We start from the raw sequence: 26,238 nt of genomic DNA, 5'->3' as shown, positions 1-26,238 counted from the left end.
AAACATGCTTTACAAGACTTAAAATGTGCATTACACTGCTCGAGCACCGCCAAATAAAACAATTATATGTCACGGGTGAGTCGCAGATCACAAATGGTGTTTAAAGGGAATGCGTTTTAAATAACTTTTCGAAAATTATGCTTGCAAGTAATGCACATGCCCTTCCGTAGAAGAGCCCAACAACAAACGGGGTGATGCTTGGTAAATCTTCTTGATGGCTTATATTTTGTTACATGTACAAAAATTTGGAGGACGCTTAAGCTTCGCCTTCAAGAGTGGAACGCGATAGCGTTATTGCACCTCGTTCGCACCGAGCATACCGAGCGAACGAGTGGGCGGTGCGAACGAGGTGCAATAACGCTATCGCGTTCCACTCTTAAGGCGATGCTTAAGCGTCAGGGGCGAGTGGCGCGCCACGTGTCGGGGCAGCGCCGCACATTGCGAGGAGGGGTTCTTCTGTGTTTGCCGGAAGATGGCTCTGCATGTGCGCAGAGCGCAGAAGAAATGTAGCGGAAACGTACTTCGCTACTCGTGTAACTGCGACTTCTGTAAGTAACATGCTCATAATTACCGATATACACCGCAGTATAACGTTCTACGGCACGTTTCTAAGGCAGCACCGCATTCACTAGAAGCGCTTTTGTACCGCTTTCAAGCATCGACTCGTAACTGAAAACGTTTTAACCCGCCGTGTCACGCGAAAATGTGCTGGCACGTTTTATTGTTCATCGTCTTGTTTTGAATGTCCAAGTCGGCAATAACGAAAAAAAAAAGAAAAACTCGTGGCTGACTGGTAGCGTCTCCGTCTCACACTCCAGAGACCCTGGTTCGATTCCCACCCAGCCCATCTTGGAAGTTGCTTTTTATTTATGAAGTGCATGCCGGGATTTATCGCTCACGGCCAACGCCGCCGACGCCGATGACACCGGATTTTCTGCGACACGAGCTGCTTAACGCTACCGCGTTAAAATACGTTCACACAGCGTCACAAACAATCTGCAAACATGTTCTTAGCTCAAGAAACACTGAACGTTTCTATGAACAAAAGAAAACAAGTTACCGAAAAACCGAGGCGACGCGTTACAATGCACGGTGAGGTGGGCGGCACCGGCAGCACATGACCGGTGCAACACCAACGTCTATATAGAAATGGGACGTTTGGATGAAATCCGGTTGACGCATGACGAGCTGTCTATCTTTGAGGTGAAGTGGAAGAACAGATCGCTACGCCGTCTGGCGGGTGGTCAGACCCTTACTTGTTCGGCCGCAAAACGGCTCGAGTGTCCGCTCTTTACGTAAGTATGTTTCTCTATGGGGGCCTACGCCTAGCTGTACTTCGGCTGCACTGGCACTTTGAAGAATTTCTCAAAACGGATAATTTTTGACAACCACTCCGCTGTAGTGTGGGAGCTGTACTTCAAGAGACGATAAACAAGACGCTAGTGAAAAGAAATTTATGGCAAATGCACGCTTGGCACAAGCTGCACCTATTTTATGTCGCAACGCTAGGCTTGCTTCCTAACCATTTTCTAAACTTCTTGAAGACGTTGATTTCTTCAGAATTACGGAGTGCTGCTTCCATAAAAAGGCGCAGCTCTATATGCCTGCGTGCTAATATGCTGCCAAATAAGAATCTAACCTACAGCTCGGGATCAGCCGAAGAGGATAAGGTAAAGTGTCCACATGTGTCTTCAATGGCCTGTTTCGAATAAGCGGCTTTGCAGCGATTAGTTCCCATAAGTCACGTGAAAGAATTCGAATTAGGCTTTATCGTTGAACGTGCATTGAATAGCTAAAGGTCCTTTCGGGTGTGGTTGTTAAAGTGAATGTTGGGGTATAGTTGGTGTTTTAGAAGTACACTAAACAATTAGAAAGGTTCAACGCTGCTGAACCAAATATTGAGCGAAAGCATTAGCTGCGGGTGACCGAGCGTTCTTCTTGTTTTTCTTCTTCCTCAGCCCACTTATAAAACCCCGCTTTTACCAAACCGTATGAACGTGTCTTAGTGGCCTATAAGGGTAACGTGAATGCCAGGGTTCTAGCAGGCTGATTCTGACATAACCGAACCATGTGAAACGAGAGACCCAAGTTGGCAGCTCCTACCAGCCCGTGTGTCACGTGGGATCTGACGTCAAAGCGTCACGTTGCGAAGACGTAGCTGCGACCGGGTCACCCGAAGGCTTGAAAGTGGGAGTAGTATTGCTTTCACAATAAACCAGCCCCCCGCATGTCCCACAATCTTTCGTAAATATTCTGCAGGTGTACACAAGAAGGCGTAACATTTGTTTTCCTATCTGGTACCTTCATCAAAGATGGCGTGAGGTCCCCGCTATAACTTTGGTTTCGTGTAAACGGTGCATGCCAAGCAGAAGTGAGTTTGAACAATTGTGGCGGCAAATAGAAGCCTGGCTCAATCACTTCACCGCTTCGCACCTGTTCTATGATAGGTGGTTCGCATTGTGAACGTTCCTTTTTTCGTCATGGTTTATAAATATTTCACCCTCACCATGTGATGAAACCATATATGAGCCTCGGTTTTGGGATTATTCCTGTGAATATGTGCAAGGAAACCGTACAGCCTTCTCACAATGAATCCACCGCTGAGTGATTCTGTTTTAATTTCATTTTTCCAGAAACATATTACTTGCCCCGCTTTTCCAATGACGTCGCGCTATGCGGCAGAAGAATGTGTGCGCTGCGAAACGCCACCACCGTTTTCAGGATGGCTGCGCCGAATCTGAACTCTAACAAAACGAATCATGCAGATCGGCAAGTGCTTACTCGGCCCCTTGTACTGGTCCACATGCACTCTATCAGCTTGGCCAATGTACAAATATGTAGTTATACTGCGGACAAAGTTGGTTAGCTTTCTGTCTAAATAATACTTCTCTGACACGGAAGGGAACAGCATCTACGTAGCAGCTCAAGCAAGGAATCTTGAGCTACTCGCAGCCATGCAATCGGATGTGAACTGCTTCTCATCTGTAGCTGAACGAACGTACAAAGCGTCCGAACTAAACTACTGCTGACTCCCATCGCATGTCTGCTATGTCCGCGTCGATGCAGAAAACAAGACCTGGACCATCATCTCAGAGAAAAGCAAGGTAAAGCTTTTGCACCATGCCAAAAGCAGGGAGCCCACTAATGATGACAACTTCGACTTGTAGAGAAAGCGAGGGTAGCCTGTCAGAGCAATAAACATCAGCACCTAATGATACAAGCCGTTACAATTTAAGATGACGCGAGTTAGAATAGAAGAAAGGAGGTGGAGTCTGGATTTGGATTTCCGCACACCGTCGCGGACTGAAATAAGAGTTTTCGCCACTACTGGTGGGCAAAAGATATTCATGGTGCAGATAAAGGGCAAGTTGAGGCGTTTCTTATGTCCAGATAGTAACTGAACGGCGAAGCCATGGCATAGAATTGATCATGCTGTGAGCTATTTGCCCGCGGGCAGTGGCTGCATACAAGTTGATAAAGGTGATAATATTACAATTCCCTCAAATATGTTGAAGCCGGTGGGCGGTTGCGCGGGGTGGAGAGCACGCGCAAGCGTCGCTGGCCTGTAAAGCATATATCATCATATTATGACGCAACCAATTCTCTGCTGTGTTTCCGTGCTCAGTCGATTACACCACCTATCAATAATATACATCACGTTATAGCGACATAGATGTCACCATCTATGCAATTTAGTTTACTTGGAAATGTGAATGAACACACAAAAAATTCAGTGTGAATAGGATTCAAGCCAGAGCTTCCGGTGCTATAGTACTAATCATGACACATGTTTTTGGGCGGCAGAGCAGCCTTCACTGTCCAGTGCTAAGCGTTCAAACATTGTACAATATGACGCATTTGTCTCCCTGCCCACAGCAGCATTGAAAAATATATATGGAGCGTCTTTTATCTGATATATATTATCATACCCCAGTAAATCATGTTCACCAACACGTCGCAGTTTTGGCGTTTTTTGTACTTCTTAATAACGAATAAAAGCACGTTTTTCTTTGGCTTACTTAGTTGTGGTAAAGTGCATATATTAGCTTTTTCTATACACGTTATCGTCACGTAAAATATTATCGCACTGACGCATGCTTGGTTTGGAAGTGCTATATGCCCGCAAAAATATGGTGATGCTGAACACTTAGGCTACTGGAATGTAGAGGAAGTGTTCTACTTCCATTTCAAGCCATGAAACAAGCTGAAATATACATGTCATGAATTTTCAGGCAATCATGTGGTGCTGTTCAAAGTAAAGCATGAAATGTATGCGCAGAGATCAAACTTTCTTCAACGTGTGCTTACATTGCTACTGAAATTCTCCCTGGCGCACTTTAGCTTGTTTCCAATATAGGCACCGCTTGAACAAACTGAGCCACTTTCTCATACAGTGTACGATTAGGGAGTGTACCAATCTTTTATGTCCTTCTTCAGCCATGTCCGAATGGTTTATGGTCACAATACTTCAGATTACTATGTATATTTTACCTGAGTAATTAGATATCAGATCCCTCGAAGTTGGCTAGGGACGTATTCAGATCGGGTACAAAGCTGTCTTTCGGAACCCTGTTTTGCCCCACGGTGCAAAAAGTATTCTAGTCTTTTTCATTGATATGTCAGAGTAGCGGTATTCTTTTGTATACATTTTCGTAGAAATACTGTGCAAAAAAGATTAGTTTCTGCCCCACGTTGTACTATCATTTGTAAGGAAGCCGGTCATGAGAAATCATGTTTAATATTTAGCAGATGTTTATAGTTTCCTCAGCTTCCTTTGATAGACTTCAAGGCTTAAAATGCATTTACATGTGTTGTATTTACAATTATTAACCGCACATTACGCCAAATCTTTCTTTCAATATCAATTCACTAATATTCGTTTCAAATGCGTACAAAGGGAACATACAGGTAGAAGTTTGAGGCGCAAGAACACCTTATGGAGAACCGCTAAGTGGGTTAACTGTGTTATCACTACATGGCGTTTCTTCCATAAATAAATATCTATGCAATGTCTGTGAAAGCAATGTCTTCCATAAATATTAAAGCAATAACTCTCGTTAACCTTGTGAACATTGTCAACTTTTGAGTATATAATTTCATTCATCACGAATCATCTGCTCTGCCTAGTGCTTTGCAACGGTGCGACATATGCTCGACAGAGTTCCTACATTCTTAATCTGGTTCCACATAGGTTCCAGTTATAAGTGGAACTTTTAAAAATGTCCCACTTATAAGCAAAACAGTTTTTAAAATTTGCACGTATAATTGGAACCTACGTGGAACCAGATTAAAAGTGCAGCCAGCTGTAACTTGCTCCTGTCCAGCCAAACTAGATTAAGAAATCTTATTTGTTTTTTCATGTAACGTTGAAATATATGTAAATTAACTGAAAACAACCGACTCTATTGTAAGCTTGGAGAAGTAGTATTGACCACTGCGTAAATATTCATAGCAATGTAACCGACCTGACGTGTCTATGCTTCGCTCGTTGCATTTGATTTCCAAAACTATGATGTTTACGCAGATACGCATCTCTATGAAAGCGCATGTCCATTTGAAAAGCCAGCGACCTAAATGAAATCAAATAACTCAACCGGGACATCAATTACGTCTTTGACATCAGCGTTATAAAATAGGCCTACAGACTTCAAGCCAGAATTAATCATATTCGTCGAAATGGGGTAGCTCGTGGTCCATTCATAATCCTAGTTCAAAAGCCTCCAAAATCGACCTAGCAGGACCTTATTAGAAACAACATTTACTTTCAATATTTTCAGTGAATCGATGCTTCCCCCACTTAGTGGAAGGATCGGAATGAGTAATGTCATTCTGCACGCTGGGACATCTGCTATAAAAGCAGTGGTATTCCATGTGGAGCTCCATGCTTGACAGGCACACTCATCACTGACAAGCCTCAAGCAGGAGAGACGAACCACAATGCGTTGCCATCTGCGTGTCGGCGTCCTTCCGGTAAGCAAAGAGAACGCGGAATAATTTGAACCGATTTACTCAATAAACTAAAAAATAAATGTAGCTCAAAGAGAGAATAACCGATGGTCACTGAGGGTAATAAATTGGATTCCAAGAGAAGGAAAGCCTAGCAGGGAGCGGCCGAAAGTCATGTGGGCGGATGAGGTTAAGTTCAGTTCACGGGGGGAAGTGGATGCAGCTATCACAGAACCGGGATAATTGGAGGAATATGGGAAAGGCCATCGTCTTGAAGCGGGTATAATACGGCTGATGCTGATGATGATGATAAAATAGGTAAACATGACCTATATCTGATATCTAAACATCATATTTTAAAGTATGATCTAGATATTTTCAAAGCACGTCGCGAGCGTCTGTGCGAAAAGAGGGTTCTCTCATACTTTACACTTTTGAGCTTAGCTAAAAGCATAGCTAGAACATTCGCTTCGTGACTACGTAGGTATTGTTTCAGAGAATATACGCCTCGAATTTCGAGCCATAGGAAAAAGAATTACACCTGTGGCGGCAAGCTTTACATCAGGTCGGTCGGTCGGTCGGTCGGTCGGTCGGTCGGTCGGTCGGTCGGTCGGGTTGAGTTGGTTGGTTGGTTTATGGGGTTTAACGTCTCAAAGCGACTCAGGCTATGATACACGCCGTAGTGGATGGCTTCAGAAATTTCGACCACCTGGGGTTCTTTAATGTGCACTGACATCGCACAGCACACGGGCGCTTTGCTTTTCGCCTCCATCGAAAAGCGACCGCCAGGGCCGGGATTCGAAAAGAGAAACGTGGTTGAAGGCTGTTTACTTTCATTGCTCTCAATGAAGAATCAAGCGGCAATCCCAGCGCCTTGCTCACCCAGAGCTCTCTTCACCATTTATAGCCTGCGAATCAGATTATTTTTTTCTTGCTTGTTTTTAGGAATTGACTTAGCAGTTTCCGCTCAGTAATGTTCGCGTCATTGACATTTCCGCATGTCTCTACCCCCAAACAGCGCTCTTCGCCCTGTGGCGACAAGTGTAACCAGGCATCACTGTGCCTTAGCCGATTTAACAGTGTGTCACTACGCGCTTCTAACTGCATCTCATTTTGCCATCAGTTGTTCTGACCTGCGCTTGCCGAGCATTGTTTCGACTTTGGCAGCACTCTAAAATGTTGTGTACTGAAAGAGAAGTGGTGCACTTCAGTAAAAGTAATTTAGAAAGTAATGAATAACTCTTGCTTGCGAAAAACTGCGCGAAAATAAATATTTACATGGGAAATTACCATATTGGAGACGCAATCTGTTACATTACAAAAATACTAGGAAAAGTAAAGAAGCTACTGTAATTTTATTATTGTATCTAAATTACTCTCGTGTATGGCTGCATTCCAGCTGTTGTTGGTAGCACGCAATACAGGTTACTATATACCACGGCAATATGAAAACAGGTCGCGAAGGGTTAGAGCACTGCCAAGCACATCGCACAGGCATTTCACCCCTAAACGCCTCGAGCGCACAACTCTTAACTAGCAGCAATGGGGAATGGGGCACGACATTGCCTTTGCCGCTCGGGAGGCGGCATTGACCACTTCAATGAATCAGTTACTAAGCATTACAGGTGCCACAGTTTTCTTTACGACACATGAAGCTTATTGGCCAGTTTTATTCAGTACTCGCTTGAATAGCTGACTCAGCAACTCGGTGCAGCGGTGCATGCAGCAAAAAGCGCATTCCTTTTCGCACTGGTCGCTGTTCTGCTTTCGCGTGTCACGGGGCTAGGATCCCGTTGTTGTTGCATAGGCTTGTTAGGTGGTAGTGCTGCGTGTAGTAGCTAAGAGATGGGCTGTAGGCTTCCTTGAAGTTCGTTCACATTCTTTCCATGATTCGGCTTCACGTTATCCGCCTGTTCTGGTGACGAGGGCACCGTGGAACGCCGAAAGCCATAGCTAAATAAACGTTAATATCCTCGCGTCAATCTCACTTTTTTGTTTTCAGCTACCACTTGTTTGCGACGTCCGACTCGTAAACAACCAAACTCACGTGACTGGAATTACGGACATCTTGCTATCGTCTGTGAGAAAGAACTTGAACTGTTCGTAAGTACCTATCAACCGTAAATATCATCCGGAAAGTTCCTTTAGCCACAACAAACTAGACACCTGCTAAGAGAACCAAAATCTGTGTAATTTAAAAAAGAGAACAGTCTACGACTCAAAGGCTAACGTTGGCGATATTTTTTTGTGTGTTATTGGTATAGAAAAGAGTTAGTCTTACGATAATGTTTAGGGATAAAGAATACTAAATGCGAAGGGGAAGGAAAAACAACGTGCCGCTTTGCTTTAGTATTCTTTATCCCTAAGCATCATCATAAGACTAACTCTTCTCGATACCAATAACGAAATACAGAAAACGTATCGCCAACGTTCGCCTTGAACTCGTAGACTGTTCGCTCCTTTAAATTCTATAATAACGCACCCCTGAGTCCCCCTCAGTTCCCCTTCAATTCTCTGCTTAAAAACTGTGAGAAATAAGCTCAGAAACCTGGATGTCACAAATCCTACGCAACGATGACGTGACTCGAGCACGTTAACTTTGCTCCGGGAAATGACCTGGCATTTGGTTGCACACATTTATTCTCCATGCTGGTAAACGTTGACGCGAGACGACAACTATAATAGCATGCGCATCAATTTCTGGTTCCGTGTGGCTCATGTGGTTCCGTGGCTCATGAGCAACAAAGAACACCACATATCAAGATGCCTCTCGTCGTAAACAATTCGTGCAAACCCTGTAAGGAATTTATCGTGAAATAGAGGGCAAGATATTTCGCTTCTCGACCAAAAACATTTATAACGTACACTCAGCTGTCTACAGGTCTCCTCGAGTGGCTACTAATCAATGTCGTAATGGCTCAAAATCAATTTGTTTATTGGCCGTTTAATACTATGGCGTCCCTTGGAAGACATATATTGAATGTCTGAGAAAAGCATAACAAGTTATCGGTGCATCCTTTCATATACATGTAATTTAGGTGTTGATTAGAATATATGATTTTTTTGGTAGAGAAATTTGCTTGAAAGAGTCATAATGACTCTAGCTACTGGCCGCGTTCTGCGGCTCGGCTGCCGCCTCAAAATGGTAGGCGGTAAATGTACTGCAAATGTCGAAATAAATATATTTCATGTTGTGAAGCGATGTCTATTGTAAAACAAGGTAGCATTTGTTACATGACTGCTGAAAAAACTAATACATGACAATAATCCGTAATCAGTATTCCGAACGACTAGTTTTGCTTTTAGTGCAGTTTGTTAAAAAAATATAAACGATTGAGCTTCACAAGTAACCTATATAGCTTTTTCATTTTCCTTGCATTACCTTCAGTTTTAAACGTTGTGGAGGGCAGGACCCGCTAGGAGGCGTTGCATTCTACTTCCACGCGGTTGAAGAATAAACAGGCATACATGGTTTTACTGTACGGGTGGACAGACTGTTTGGTTGGTTGCTTTGTGGGGTTTAACGTCCCAAAGCAACTCAGGTTATGAGAGACGCCGTAGTAGAGGACTCCAGAAATTTCGACCACCTGGGTTTCTTTAACGTGCACTGACATCGCACAGCGCACGGGCGCCTTGCTTTACGCCTCCATCGAAAAGTTGCCGCCGAGGCCTGGATTCGATCCCGCGTCCTGTTTGCGAATGGGCCACCTGTTAGCCATCTTAATAACATAACAATGCTCATTTCATTGTGACCCTCACGTAAGTACTTGATTCTGCCGCTATAGGAACACAGCTGGCGGCCAAGGCCGGAGAGAATTTGAAACCGCTAGCGTTATCAGGCGTCATACATCCTTTAAGGGCAAAGAAATCACGTGAGCGACGCTGACTTATGTTTCCTAATTGCAGATATTTGCAGCAACTCCACGCATTGCTTCCAGATTTAACTGCGCATCGATAGCATATGAGTCCAATTCAGTTTCTGGAGGACAACTATTATGACAAGAAAGCCGGAGTATATATATATATATATATATATATATATATATATATATATATATATATATATATATATATATATATATATATATATATATATATATATATATATATATATATATATATATATATATATATATATATATATATATATATGTTTGCAAAAAGACATTCTTGGCTGCGGTCCGGTCTTTTTCAAGACCGGACCCCGGTCGAACCGTCGACGAAGAATAAATGAAGTTAAATGAAGTGTTAATGATCTTCGCTATATATATATATATAGTAGCAACTTAATTCTCAGCTTGGGATGTCTTATTGTTCGCTTTCATGGAGTTATGAAGGTCAGTGTGAGATGATAGTTGAGCTCACGTATTTCTTTTAACTCTTTTTAACCAGGAGTTGGTGTAATTAAAGGAAAAAATTTTACAAAAACGCAATAATCTGTCTTTGAATATTGAAGCCGGTAAATATTGCTGACTGTTCAGCTTGCGCTTCGGCGTCGGTGTGAAACAAGGTGTTCGGATTATCGCGTCCTCTCACAGTTACACCTACTATTTGCCACCAGTTCTTACTTACGGAAACGTGGCGCCGAACGGCACGTGGAGTGCGGGACTGATGGCCGACATCGCCAATAATGTGAGTCAATTTTTTGTCATCCGTGTTCCTAATTTCTGATGCCCGAATGGCAATATGAATGGCGCGACTGGCCTGGTATTGCTCTGAAAGCCGAAATAATACTTCATACCTGTTGACACAATTTTATAACATGACCATACCTCAAGGCTAAAGCAAGGGCAACAAATTACCCGATTACGGCAACTACTAGATTTGGCAAATGACAATGATGATGTCTGTTTCAAAACAATAATGCGGAAATGAGAACCATCGCGAATTGCGCGTTCAGCCCCTTAATATGAGATCGTTCTGTGTTTTGCTCCGGTTCTGACGTCTACACCGTTCATTTTTTTTTTGTATTTAATATTATTTATTGTTTCATGTTTAAATTTTTAGTCTCATACGTTTATTTTTCACTTTATTATTTTCAACACTTTGCAGTTCATTACATATATAGCACCTTTTCATTAATTAATTTCTCGGGTGAGAGTATCACGTGACTGGGACCACTATCTGGGCTCGCATTATGCAACCAAAGTCGACCTTCAGATTTCGTGCCTCGGGTTGTTTTAGCCTAAATAAACAAACCTCAGTGAACATGCTGACGTAGGTGTTTCTAGCACCCTTGCGTCCCACCACACTGTTGTACAGCGCCCACTTTTGGTATTAGTCTGATGCGACGCTTAGTTAACTAACTACTGCGGCATTCCATTTGCATCCATAAAGTTAAGCACAGACGGACGAAAAGCTCTAAATTAGGTGGGAGAAAATGGTGAAGTTGATTGGATTTCGTGGCAGAGGATGTCCGACATGAAGCAATTCAAAATGAGCATCTAGAACGTTCAGAAAACGATATAGAGGAGCAACGTGACTATGAAAACAGATTTTCAGCGTATCCTACGTGCGTACTCGTGATAAATTGTTCCTAACCCCAGCTTCGCGTCCTTGACATCGTTCATCATCTCAAAGGTACTCTGAGGCGATTACAATAGCAACGACCTCGCCCCTTACCGCCCCGATACTATTGCCTTGAACTCTTTATCTCATAGAGTGCTTGGTTGGTTTGTGGGGTTTAACGTCCCAATGCGACTCAGACTATGAGAGACGCCGTAGTGGAGGACTCCGGAAATTTCCACCACCTGGGGTTCTTTAACGTGTACTGACATCGCACAGCACACGGGCACCTTGCTTTTCGCCTCCATCGAAAAGCGGTTGCCGAGGCCGGGATTCGATCCCGCGTCTTTGGGAGCGGTAGTCGAGCGCCGTAATCACTGCGCCACCCCGGCGGGGCTCATAGAGTGCATCCTGTGCTGTGGAAATAATTTTTTTTAAATATAGCAGTGGCTATAAGGCGCCCTTTAGGAGCTACAGGGTGCACTCTATAAGGCGTCCGCCATAGAGTGCACTCTGTTGCTCCTAACGGGCGCAATATAGCCACTGCTTTATTTTAAAATTTTAATTCCTAAGCACAGCCTTAGCCTATCTATCTTGGACAGCTGGCTGACCAATTATCTATTGTACTCAAGGTGAATATGTGCGATAAATATTCATCCCATTTCCTTCTCAGCGTTGCCTAGGACAGTTGGCGACACTGGTTGTTTACCTAATGCCCCCTAAGAAAACATATCACCCAATTCAACTTCTCTAGTGGCGCACACTTGACTGAACGGTAAGCTGAAGCAAACGGAACAGAATAAAGATATAGGTTGGTAGCTCCGAATCATGGATTACCATAACAACCGTTCAGGTCATCAATGTGAATTATTAATGCAGAACATAGCTTGCATGTCTTTCCACGAACTGTGGCCTCGAGAGCTGAGTATACAGGACCATTCATTTTCGTACATTTTGCTTCAGCATTATCACAGACGGCCGTGAAAGCAGGGCTCGTTATAAAAAAGTTGTCTTTTGTTGCCACAACGCCGCTCAATAACTTAGCATTCTGCCGCCTTGTCGTGCCTTCTGGTTATTTGCTAACGTTTAATAAATCATTACTTTTTCACGCCAGAGCAACAACGTGCACCCGCGCTTCAAATATAAAATCCTGCTAAACTAATCGAGTGGTTTGTTGACTTCGAATTCTGTTTGTATAACTGGCTCTGTGCAGATATAAGAGTATAACGTACGGAATTGCCGCAACTGCCTTCCGTTCCAGGTCGTCGATATGACGTTTCCAAGTGTCCCGAGAGGTGTTGATGAGGACGCTCTGGCAGACCCTACGCCGCCGATTTTCAATGCGGCGATCAATATCCTGGCAGGCAGAACCCACATTCAGGACACCAATGTCACTGGCTACTTGCTGACATTTGATATACAAGTAAGCAATTGTGCAAGGTTTGCAGCGGCCTACAAAAGGTCACGGACTCTTTCGTGATATACTTACTTTTGAACTTCTTCAGAACAATTCTTGAAAACTCTAATTACTGTGCGACTCAATACAGCACCCTGACTCAAGTTTTCTGACTATTCCAACAGTGTCAGCATAAGTGATAGAGGCTTGGACACCCAGATTGGTTCAGGAAAGCACATCAGTTACCAAGATGAAGGCATTTTGTACGTTAATGCTAAATTATTTGTTTGAAACTTGACTCCTTGATTCTCAGAAATATTGCGGCAATCTTATTCCTTTAAAAATGTCCACGAAAGCGAAAGCGAAAGCACACGTGTTTTTTTTTTGCACTTATGTTGGGAGCATTGAAATGATGTAAAAGTCGAAGTATAACCCTTTGAAATGCATACCCTTTACCGTAAGCAAATACGGCGACCAACCAGGAACCCGTTAGGAAATTCAGCCTATTTTTCACAAAGGTGAAATTTTCACCAGTGGAGATCTGATGTTTTTTTTTTTAATGCGGGCCTCAGAAGCTTGCCTAACTTCTGTAATCGAAGTCTATATATCACTGAAGCAGGCCGGCGAAGACTGCACTATGAGGCTATGAATCCACTTTAACTATGAGGGCACTTTACCGACTGAGAAAGGGAGAAGGAGAGGGACAAATATAACAAATGCAGAGAAGGTGTGCGGAGAAGTGAAGAGATAACTAGATGGCGACCAGTGTGTTACCACACGCGTGGAATCTCGAATAAAAGGATGAAAAGAAAAGAAGTACAAGAATGTGAAATTAGTTTGAACCGTTTCGTTAACCTATAATACTAGGACACACAGGGCGCCCAGTAAAATTTCACAGCATTGACTGAACCCTTGTGCGTTTAAGAATTTGAGTAGTCCATTAACGGATATGTTGTCTAAGATATTCCAAGTGCCCGGAATCTTGGCTTCCGCTGCGGATCTAGTATTGAAACGGCAGAACGTGGAAGGCAGGTGACACCTATACGCAGAAATCGTGGGTACTCAGGTCCTCAACCACTTCACGGCCCTCTGCAGTTCTCTAAATCTGGAGCATTTGCAATTATGATAGTAAAGATGTCACTGTAGATGCCTAAAAGCGCTTCAGAAGGAGGGGATATATGATCTTTTTAGCCTTACAAAGAACGTCCACTAAGCCTAACGGCGGAGTTTCTTGGTTTGGTGAGGCTTAGTAGAGTTTCATTAAATCTTCGTGGAACGGCCTTCTGTCTTGAGAAAAAAGACGGTCGCCTTTTCTAAACTCTCTCCTGTTTCCTGCGCTGCTATTTCGTAGGTATGGGCATTGCTTCTGTTGTTCCTGGCTCTACTGAGCGCCGTCTTGGCTATTCTGGATGTGGCATCCAGCCGGATGCGTGGAGAAATGGCTCTAGCCGCTAAATGCTGGAACCAACACTTCTGGATGCTCTTCGAAAACATGTTTTGCGAAGGTGGGTGCCTTTGAAGAAATCTACTTTGGAAAGAGCTTAAAAAGAATTTAAAGAGCCAACAATAGCATCCTGACACCGGGGCTTGAGCTTTATTCGTCTGGTCTGAAACCTATTGTACAGCCATCATGATAGATCCAAAGACGCAGATGCACTATCTAGATCAGTTCGCCGGTCCCCTGCCGGGTTTATAGGCTCCTCAGTGTATCCCGCCGTGGGGGTGCAGTACTCAGGAAGCCCGCCTGATGTGCCCAAAAGTGCGAGATCGAATGCCGCCCTCAGCGGCTGCTTTTTCATTACAGTGCAAAGCAAGACGCCTATGTGCCGAGTGGTGTCAAAGCACGTTAAAGAAGCCCAGGTGGTTGAAATTTCCGGAGGCAGCCTCTAAGCCGTGTTTCATACTCTTAGTCTCTTTGGGACGTTATGCCCCACAAACCAAACTAAAGATTTTCATTCAATGAATTCAAAGGAGTTGTGCGCACTCTACACAGACATTGGCTTTCGGGTATACGAACCAGTCACGTTCAATCCCCCTTGACTGCCCCTGCAACACGTGCTGGTGTCCGTTGAGACCCCTGGTGACATAATTTTCTATAGCTGCAATCTCACAATAGGCCCTACTTGATTACTTGATGCCGAACGAATTGACGACGCATATTCTGTGGTGAATTACTCGCTTTCAAACACACTCTTATTGTTGCTTTCATGCCTTTGAAATATTCTTATGGAAGCATTGCACCTATACTGCGAGATGCAACGTCTAGTAATTCTTTTTTACAGGCGTAAGGGCCTCCGGTCAAAGTTAAATGGCAGGAATAAGACGATTATTCGAGCAAATTTTCTTCACATCAGAGATTTCCCAGATAACAGCCCTTATTTTGTCTATTCAAAGACGAATAATTCGAGTATTAGAAGCATAGGTTACTCTTGTATCAAATTTTGAATATTATATTGCTTTGCGACAAACAACAAGGAGGACCTAGGCACCACCTGCGTTGGCTTTCCAATGGGCTCTGTATTCGTTCTTCTGCTGTACACTAGAGGTGAGGTCGTGGCGTGAAAGACAATAGGACGTTAGCTAGGACAAGTGGATACAGTCAAAGATATTCTGCAATGAAGATAGTCAACACAATCTTGAACGAGAACATCTTCGGCAGAACTCCGCCTGGTTGGGTACTTGAATCAAAAGGAACCGAGTTGGTCCCGAAACGTCGGATTCTAATAAACAATTTGGTTTGTGATAGGTGTTTCTCAAACATTTGTTTAAACACAATCTTACATTAATTTGTGCTGAAGCGAAGGTTCAGAAATTGAATGGAACCTGTAAAACCATTACTCACGCACAGTGCGTTGCTAAGCAGGTCCACACTCATCACAGCGGGAGCAGCTATTTCATGCCTTCACCATTTACGCCGGCTGAATCGGCTATGTGAGGTAGTGTGAACCATCACGGATGTATGTCTTAAGTTCCAAGTGCTCCAAGGCACAGGTGAAAGCGTCAGGATCAAAAACACTTTGACTTCATAGAAAACCTACATCGGGCTAAGATGTTTGCAGCATGCAGCACTACGAGGGTTTGAATTATCGCTCTAATTGTCTTTCTCCATTGCATATTTATTAGGGAACTAGGCGTAAAATATATTGAAAATAGCGGACGTCACACTTTATATCACAAATCGCTTTTGCAGCGTCTGTGGTAACGCCAAATAGGACAGTGCTTCGAGTGGTAAGCGGCTCCTGGTGGTTAGCCATCGTGGTTCTCATGAACGCCTTCACGGGACACATGCGCGCCTGCCTCCTGGTGAAAAACGAGCTCGAGAGAATCAACACGCTGCAGGACATCGCTGCTAAACCTCACCTCAAGGTTTACCTCCTCAAGAATACCGTAGTTACCCGGCACTTGGAGGTAAGAGTTTATCTAGTTCACAATACCGCGGAGCCAAATCTGAGAAAATACGGAGTGGATTGAAAAAACATCCCATCGAATTTTTAACAGCCAGACTGCACATAAAATTGAAGACAGAACAATTTTCAGCAAGTACCGTGAGACGTTTCTGCCATTAAGTTATAAATTATTTGAACACACTTGCTCCAACACACCTTAAATTATCAATTGCAATGCATCCAGATCTTGCTTATATTTTGGCTCCAGAAAACAATTTCTCTCGTGGTGAATAATAGAAAGAATATAAATTTGACAGAAATCTGATTTTTGTTTCAGGAGAAAAGCAAGACGCTTGTGTGCTGTGTGGTGTCAGCGCACGCTAAAGAACCCTAGGCAGTCGATATTTGCGGAGTTCTACATTATGGCGGCTCTCGTACCTTGATTTACTTTTTGACATAAACGCCATTATCCAAACCAATTTCGTCCCATCACACAATTTAGAGACATTCGTAACTTTAATGCTTATAATTGGATATAACTTCTATACTCTTGGTCATCATATTGCAATTGTCAATATCGCCTTCAGCATCACTCCAAAGCGGCTTCTTTTGGGCCGCCGAAAGTGCAGATGCTGAGGATTTCGAATTATTTCTGATCAAATCACTCACGTTAATCTTCCAATTCTGGTACTGAAGGCCATAGACGATTGTATGCTACCTGCATGTCAAACTCTAGAGCTAATATGCGAGCGTTTTAATCTATACAAGCATTTTAGAGTAATAAACCTTAGTGAAAAGTAGCGTTTATGTTTGAAAACTTCCACATGGTGGGAGAATCAATATAATTGTTTTCCGGGTCACTTTTAAAGACGTGTAGGGCTCTGTAAAAAAACGGCGTCTATCGTCAGGCACACAATCTTGCTATTAAGACAAAAAGACCTCATACGAGTTATTCTGTTTCTAGCACTGATATATAAAGTTTAAGGACACATATATTTGCATGACTCTGTCAGCATTTATATAATTGAGTTTGGTGACGCTGTCGGCGACGGTGAAAGGCCAAGCCAGATGTGTAATCAATGGTAGCTGCTGCATAACAAACGAAAATCTTGCCGCCACATGGCAATATTGTCAAAGCACTGTAGTATGCGCCAGCTCTTTATTTCCTAGAAGAGACTGCCCTTGATGAGGGCGTCCGCGGTATTCGAGGTGTTGCCAGTCTTTTCTTACCCCGAAATGGCGGTATCAACTTGGTGGCATAAGGCCAGCCCGTCTTAAATGTAGGTGACGTGGGTTTCAGGTCAGGACTGCGCACACGACTGACGGCATTTTGGCCGCGAGCATCAGAACATCTGTTTGTCCAAAGAGAGCGCGAAGCTTTTCTTTAAAGATATCCCAACTCAATTATTCTTTCTCCTCGGTGTCGTGCAATAGGCTCGCTGCGCAGGGCTAATAGAAATGGCGTTTTTCAGCAGAACGGTAAGTCCCCCTTTCGTACTGCTGACACAGTACATGGACATCCATTTGTCGACGTTTTCACCTGAGGCGATGAAAATGGTGTCAGGGTAATGGGGATGAGCCACGATCGTAAATGTAGGGGCAGTGAGGTTGCGCCAGTCGCCGTGTTGAGTCATGGTGGCAGTTCTGATATAGCACATCTGTGAAGCTCCGTAATGCAATATTCTGGGATACGGACAGTGGCAAAGCCGGCACCTCCACCAAGATAGTAGGTAGCAGGAAGCGTCCACAGCAAGTAAAACACGTATGCACTCTCACAGCGCAATGGCCAAGTTGAGAGCACACAGGACGTCGAAGCAGAGACCGCTGCGAAAGATTCAGGCCTCGAGTATGCATCACACTGCCACACACACTTCTGCCGTTCGAGTCGAAGACAAAGTCAGGGAGCTGTCTCCGCTGCCCGCTGCGAAATCTGTATGGTTTTCTTTTTAACTCTGTCTCTCTCTCTCTCTCTCTCTCTCTCTCTATATATATATATATATATATATATATATTGAAATGTGGATTTAATGGTTGGTTGGAACGTCTAGCGCTGGCAGTACTTTAGGCACAGCAGGATCGAATTACCAGCCGCAGGGCACAGCTTCAGCGCGAGCGAGAAGGGCGCCGGAGACAAGCGATGGTGATGGCGATGCCGCAGCGTTTTCTGTTCTTTGTCTTCTTTACATTTCCCCCCCCCCCCCCCCCCCTCTTTGTCTTCTTTACTACCCCGCCGGCTGAAAAGCACCGTCCCGGTGCGTACTAGCGTCCAAACCAGGGTCCATGTAGTATGGTTTTAGGCGTGCAACATGGACCGTCTCGGTGCGTGGTGTAGAGGCATTGCGGACGGGATGCAAGGGCGCAATTTCGTATGTCACTGATGTCACTTGTCGTAAAATACTGTAGGGTCCTGTATACCGGGGCAAAAGTTTTTCCGAAAGGCCAACGCGGCGAGCTGGAGCCCAAAGCAACAAGAGAGAGCCGCAAGAATACTCGGTGTTGCGATGACAGGAATCATAGCGACGTTTCTGGGAGTGCTGAGAGGCTGCGAGTCGGTTGCGAGCAACAACGCTGGCAGCATCAGCTCGGGCTATGGCGTCACGAGCATATGAGCTGGCAATGGTGACAGACGGGAGCAGGCTGTCAAAAGGAAGCAGAGGTTCACGGCCGTATAGAAGATAGAAGGGGGAGTAGCAGGTAGTGTCGTGACGCGACGAATTGTAAGCGAATGTCACAAATGGCAGCGTTATGTCCCAGTCACGGTGGTCATCAGAAACGTACATAGACAACATGTCAGTCAGTGTCCGGTTAAGTCGTTCGGTAAGCCCGTTCGTCTCTGGATGGTAGGCAGTCGTGAAAGAATGACGAACGTCAACTATACGAGCCAGAAAGCAACGGCCACGGTCGGTGAGCAGTTGGCGGGGAGCTCCATGGACGAGTATAACGTCGTTGAGGAGGAAAGCAGCGACATCAGTGCACAACTGGTTGGTATTGCTCGTGTGACCGCGTAGCGTGTGGTGCAATCAGTGGCCAACGCAATCCATTTGTTCCCCGATGCAGACAGTGGAAAAGGCCCTAGAAGATCCAGACCCACTCGAGAAAATGGGTCTATGGGGATGTCGATTGGCTGCAGAAGTCCAGCTGGTAAAACTGATGGCTTTTTCCGGCGTTGACAGCGGTCAAAGGCAGCTACGTAGCGGCGGACTGCGCGATATAGTCCTGGCCAAAAGAACCGACGACGCAGACTGTCGTATGTACGAGAGACGCCTAGATGACCCGCTGTAGGAACGTCGTGAAGCGGTTGAAGGACGGCTGAGCGTAGGTGCTGAGGGACTACTAGTAGAAGGTCGGGGCCATCAGGTCGCATATTGTGCCGGTATAAGGTGCCGTCGTGGAGCACAAACAAACGAAGGGAAGGGTCATGGCGATCGGCGCTGAGGCGATTGATAATTTCGCGAAGCTGAGGGTCCTGGCGTTGGTCATGGCGAATGTTGGAGAAATCAGAAATTCAGGTTGGCTTGGCGGGTCGACTGGATGACGGGACAGGCAATCGGCGTCTCGATGCAACTGGCCAGACTTATAAACTACTGAAAAATTGTACTCCTGAAGGCGCAAGGCCCAACGTCCAAGGCGGCCAGTAGGGTCTTTGAGTGTAGAAAGCCAACACAGTGCGTGGTGGTCATTGACTACTGTGAATGGCCGCCCATACAAGTAAGGGCGGAACTTTGTAATGGCCCAAACTAGGGCTCACTCACGTTCAGTGATGGAATAATTTTGTTCAGCCGCAGAGAGGAGTCGGCTGGCATAGGCGATGACGCGAGGTAACCCGAGCTGACGTTGTGCGAGAACGGCACCAATTCCATGACCACTTGCGTCGGTGCGTGCTTCTGTGGGCGCTGACGGATTGAAGTGAGCCAACACTGGCGGAACGGTGAGGTGGGCAATAAGAGCGACGAAGGCGGCCGATTGTTCGTGGCCCCAGGTAAAGGAGACCTCTTTTTTCAGAAGCTGCGTGAGCGGACGGGCTATTTCTGCGAAGTTTGGTAAAAATCCCCGGAAATATGAGCAAAGTCCGAGGAAGCTACGCACGTCGCTGCTAGATTTCGGATGAGGGAAATCCCTTACAGCGCGAATTTTGTCGGGGTCCGGCTGGATGCCATGGGTGTTGACTAAATGTCCTAGGACCTTGAGTTCCCGGCGACCAAAGGTACACTTCTTGAAGTTCAACTGAAGGCCAGTTCGTCGGAAGACGCCAAGAATAGCCGAAGCACGATGGAGGTGGCCTTCAAAGGTTGGTGAAAATACGATGACGTCATCGAGGTAGCACAGACATGTGGTTCATTTGAGCCCGCGTAATAGGGAGTCCATCATACGCTCGAATGTCGCAGGGGCATTACATAAGCCGAAAGGCATCACCTTGAATTGGTAGAGGACATCCGGGGTGACAAAAGCCGTGTTTTCACGATCTCTTTCGTCAACAGAGATCTGCCAATATCCAGAACGGAGATCGATGGAGAAGTAGTTAGCACCATGCAGGCAGTCGAGCGTCATCGATCCTTGGAAGAGGGTAAACGTCTTTCTTTGTTATCTTGTTTAGGTGTCGATAATCAACGCAAATCCTCCAGCTGTTATCTTTCTCTTTGACGAGTACTACCGGAGACGCCCAGGGGCTGCTCGACGGCTCAATAATGTTGCTTGCCAACATTTTCTCTATTTTTTCCTGAATGATCCTGCGTTCGGAAAGAGCAACTCTGTAAGGCCGTCGATGAATAGGTCGGGCATCTCCAGTATCAATACAATGTGTGACGACGGACGTTTGGCCCAGGGATCCGTGACCAAAATCAAAAATGTCGCTGTATGACCTCAAAAGGCCGGCAAGGGCGCTGGCATATTCGGGACGCAGGTCAGAATATATTGGGATCGCTTAGAAGCAGTCAATAGAGAGGCAATGCGAGCCGTCACTGGCCTTCCTCGCCTGACATCCCTTACCACTCTCCAAGCGGAGGCTCAGATGAACGAAATTGACGAGCTCTTCGAGTAGCATCTTGAAGCGCGCTACCTGAAGCGTGAAGCTATTCCTGCAGCGTCTGTATCAGCGCATTATTTTGATTCGTCTTGTACGCTGCTTGAAGCAACGCCTTGGGAACCTTCATGGAATCGGCCACAGATTACAAGCAACCGTCCGCTACGAGAAAGGTGTCGGCGGTTTATCTCGCAGTGAGGAGATGGCTCTGAGAAGAATCCCCTGAACTACCTTTCCTGCCCAGCCCCAGCTACGGAGGCCACACTAGGCCACTTCGTAACAGCTTGTCCTGGTCTTCGCGTGGCCCGCATGTCGCACCTTAGAAGCCACTCTTACCATCCTACCAAACCGCCAGAGACAGGGGTATTATGGACACATGACCCTCAGTCTGGCGGTTTGGTAGGATGGTATGGTAGGAATATGGACACATGGCGAGAAGACGATGATTAGCTGATCGGCTGTCTGAGACCGGTCTCTAATTTTCGGTGTTTTTTTGAAGTTTTCGAGTATTAAGTGTTCCTGTGATTTGTGCCCTCAACGTGCGGTGATCTGGGGGTCCCTGGACACCGGCGGAAGCACGTCAAGTGACCTTTTAGGCGCTTTGCGCCGTATGCACTCCGACACAATACACCACCTCCAGCCGCACTCCATGCTGCACTAATGGCAGCAGAGCCATCGGCTAGTCAAGCGGCCCCTGTAGTGGCGGCAACAGCTCAGGGCCCTGCGAACAAGAGACCACGCGAATAAAAAGCCAGCCAGCGATGCGGCTTTGGATGACCACGCAGAAGACATGAACCACACAACCTTCATGGTTGTCTCCTAGAAGAAAAAGAGAGCTGCTGGTGTTCCGGTTGTCTTCAGACCCACCAAGGTAGGAGGCAATCTATGGAAAGCCAACCCTAACATCGTGGCTTCGGCAGTTGTAGCGTCGGCACAAGAAAAAGTTCTCAGCCATCGTCTCAATAAGGATGGGAGCTTAATGGTTACAGTATCAACAGTGCCGGCTGCAAACCGTTTGCTCACTGTAACTAAACTGGATGGAGTGGCTGTAGCGACCCGGGTACCGTATTCCTACACAGACAGCTACGGGAAAATTCAAATTCAACCTGTCACCTACTCAAATGAAGATCTGCAGGAGTGTCTACGTGACCAAGGTGTCCTCTCAGCTAGCAGGCAAACAACATACATTCGTGAGGACGGTGGCAAGTTCAAAGAGGTACGCCGTCGTCCTGTTATATTAGAATTCTCAAAAGATGCACCACTGCCTAAAAGAGTCACGCTTGGGTTCTGTAGTTACCCTGTAACTCAGTACGTTGCAGCAACGACACAATGCTACAAATGCCAAAGGCATGGCCACATATCGAGACATTGTACCGGCCCCGTGCGATGCAAAGTGCGTGCTAGCCCCCATTCGCAGAAAGACTGCACCTCGAGAGCGCAACCTAAATGTGCAAGCTGCGATGGCCTACACCCTGCTTCATATGGAGGTTGTGTTAAAAAGAAAGCTGCTACACTTGCACGCTCAGTGGAGCAAGCACAAGGGAAACCGCCCAAGTGTCATGATCCGCCACCGAACCCTGACGTGGTTTTTACAAAAACGTTAGATATATCCCAAAATCAGTCACCACAACATGAAAAATCACATGATGGATAAACGTGTGATGACACGTACGCGGCTACAGCCAAAAAGAAGCGTGAAAAGTCGGCTGGCGTTTCTCCTCCAACAAAGCAGCAGCGACACTCCGCACAAGGCCCGTCAAACAACCTTTCTAACTCTCAGCCTAAGGCAACGCAGTGTAACAAGATCAGCGGAAGGCAACAAAGCGGAAGCACCGAACAAGAAATCACAAACCTACTGATTCCGATGCTGTTTGCCGCCATCAAGGCACTTGTCCGCGGTAGCCCTTCGTCACAAGGACTCCCAGAAGTACAAGCTATTTTAGCAATGGAGCCGTTGCTGTCGGTCTCTTACGCTCCGCAGGGGCGTAATAGCACACATCTGTAATCATGGCTTCGACAGGAAGAGCTTCACCACAGTTAATCATCCACAACATCTATCGCACATGGACAATTTTCCTGTGGAACGATCGTGGTTTACGCTCGAAACTCTCTGATTTTCGGCAACTTGTGCGAGCGTACCACTTTCCTTTCATAGTCATCTCTGAATCGCGCGTGGATGAAACGTTTAGACTACGCGGATACTATTTCCATCATTCACAACGACTAGATGACGTTAGCAGATTGGTAATAGGCTTTTGCAAGGAAATCCCGGCCTTTTTGGTGGAAGTTCCGCCTCACAATGATAACGAATATGTGTGCGCATTAACAGTAATCGGGAGACAAGAGTACACTCTTATTGGAGTATATCTTGGGCCAGGCAGGCCATTCGATGCTTCGAGGCTTGAAAATTTGATAACAAGGACGCCCACTCCACATATTATTTGCGGAGACTTCAACGCTTACAATGAAATTTGGGGAAGCTCACACACATGTTCCCGAGGCGCCAAGCTGGCAGAACTTCTGGCAAAACATTTAATTGAACCGCTAAATGACGGCAGCATAACCTATCTCCGAGGCCTGACGACTTCCAGCAGCATTGACGTGACCTTTGTGACAAGTTCAGCTGCCACACGTAGAAGTGACCATTACCCAATTCTCATATCGGCTGTCAGTGCGCAGATGGCGTCAAAGAAATTCGTTATAAAATCTACAGACTTGGATATGTACAAAGATGCTGCTAGCAGAGGAATTACTGCCGCAAACCGGCATGAGAAACTAATATCGACAATTGCTTATTGCCTGAGAGAAAGCACGCGAATCACAACTAAAAGCAATGGCTTACCCAAAAATGATGAGACATTCCAAAGGCTGTGCACTATTCGCAGACGAGCTGAAAGGAAAGCTAAGCGCACAAAAAACATTGAAGACCTCCGTACCTGCCGACGCACACAGCGTCACATTCGACGCTACCTGGATAAGCTTAGTGGGCAAAGATGGCGTAACTTTTGTTCTACACTGGACGTGCGCCAATCAGTAGCCAAAATTTGACGGATAGTCCGCGGTATGCGCACGCCCCTCCAACAGCTTTACCCTTTAACAGCACTATCTCTGCATGAACGAAAATCCATTAAATAAGCCTCAGAAGAATACTGCAGACGACTGTCCGCAGAGTCAGTGACTTCCACACATTCCACAGATGGTCTGTCAAACATCCCCCCGGCGGCCTTCTAAACAGCCAACAAGTTACGCATCCTTCCAAGACATCGCCCTACTGAGCTGCGTCGGTAAGCTTATGGAGCGATTGATCTCCAAACGCGCCACCTGGTTCCTCGAGAGCAGAAATGAATATCCTCAAGAAATGAACGGGTTTCGCCAAAATAGATCTGCGACTGATAATGTTATTACCCTTGTCTCATCACTTGAAAAGTACCTTCATGCTGGATACATCCCGACAGCCGTTTTCCTTGACATCAAGGCTGCTTTTGACTCTGTATTTCATCATGCAATTCTTGCAGCCTTGGCGAGCCGTGGCCTCGGAGGAAAGCTTTACAACTGGAGTGGACACTATTTACAAGAGCGGCAAATTTTTGTGAGCACTCCACATGGTCAAACTGCCTTTTATGCAGTGAAGAGGTGCGTACCTCAGGGAGCTGGACTCAGCCCTCTCCTGTTCAATATTGCCCTTATACATATAACAAAGCACCTTCCCCGTGGAGTACGCATTACAATTTTTGCAGATGATATTTGCATCTGGAGTGCATCACGTTCGCGTTATACAACGCAGCAACGAATTCAGAGAGCGTTAATGCACATCTCAATGTACCTGGCTCGCCGGGGTCTTCGGCTCTCACCGGAAAAGAGTGTTGCTATGGCTTTTATAAGCAAAAGAATGACTCGATACCAACTCCTTCTGGGTGGACGGTCACTGTCCTATGTATGATCACACCGGTTCCTAGGGGTTATAATTGACAGTAACCTCTCTTGGGCCCCTCAGATTAAAAAAAAAAACCTCCATGAGATAATCACTGCTGGATCACAGGTTTTCAGATTCATGGCGGGAACACAATGGGTAGCAACTGCCGATCGATGGTTCTGCTTGAAAAGGCCTACGTTGAAGGAGCTTTACCCTACTATTTACCGATGCTTCAAAGATTATCTCCAACAAGCAAGAATATTTTTGAGGCTGCACGGAACAACTGCTTGTGGATATGCCTTGGGCTCCCAAAGGGATCCTCTGCATCAGGGGCACTTGCAGAAGCAGGATGCCTCCGCTAGATGTGATTGCCGCCCAAGAAACTATGCGCACCCACCTCCGGCATGTCCTCCAAGAGAAGAAGCATTTCTTGCATCGTTTCCACCAAAGTCACAGCCACTCTGGCTTTGGTCAAGCAGTACAGTTTCTGCCACTCCCTACTATTATTCAGCCACGTAGGTTACTACCAGTCCCCTTTCCTCCATGGACACTATCGTCTTTAAAGGTGAATATGTCTGTTCCTGGCGTGGATGCGAAAAGCCGCATGCCACAGGCAGCACTTCTGCAAGCCGCTCTCGCCTACATAGTCAAGGAATACACGCACCACACCCACATATTCACCGACGGTTCAACTGCTCAAGAGATTTAATCCTGTGGCCTTTATGCACCCTCAACAAACAATGTCTTGTCTTACCGGCTGCAGCGGAAGACATCATCTAGGACAGCTGAGCTCCATGGTATTAATGAAGCTGTCTCCTATATCCTGTGCGAAACTCCCCGAAAATGGGTTATCTTCACTGATTCCAAAGCATCTCTGCAAATCCTGATTAACCTACTGAAGAAAAACAATCATCCTCCTGTTTCCCTTGACATCCGGTATCTTCATCATTTGGATATTGCCGCAGGCCACTGCATAACATTACAGTGGATACCGGCTCACTGTGGCATTAAAGCCAATGAAAAAGCAGATGAAGCGGCTCGCAAAGGCCACCAACATCAAAGATACATTAGG

General features: G+C 45.7%; 1 protein-coding gene across 1 annotated transcript in view; it reads left to right on the top strand.

Annotated features, from left to right (window-relative positions):
* The first annotated feature begins 10,531 nt into the window (after positions 1-10,531).
* The window catches only part of LOC146177171 (ionotropic receptor coreceptor Ir76b-like), a 44,794-nt gene continuing 29,087 nt past the window's right edge, over positions 10,532-26,238 (top strand). Inside the window, exons 1-4 of the mRNA XM_084581100.1 lie at positions 10,532-10,578; positions 12,713-12,874; positions 14,199-14,352; positions 16,038-16,255. Of these exons, the coding sequence (XP_084437226.1) occupies positions 10,558-10,578; positions 12,713-12,874; positions 14,199-14,352; positions 16,038-16,255 (555 nt within the window). The 5' untranslated portion in view covers positions 10,532-10,557. The remainder of the gene's footprint in view (positions 10,579-12,712; positions 12,875-14,198; positions 14,353-16,037; positions 16,256-26,238) is intronic.

Source organism: Amblyomma maculatum, chromosome 10 (genome assembly GCF_055883805.1).
Source record: "Amblyomma maculatum isolate TAMU_Amacu chromosome 10, ASM5588380v1, whole genome shotgun sequence".
Taxonomy (NCBI): Eukaryota; Metazoa; Arthropoda; class Arachnida; order Ixodida; family Ixodidae; genus Amblyomma; species Amblyomma maculatum.
Note: the sequence above shows the minus strand (reverse complement) of the source record. Positions and strands in the feature narration are given on the sequence as shown.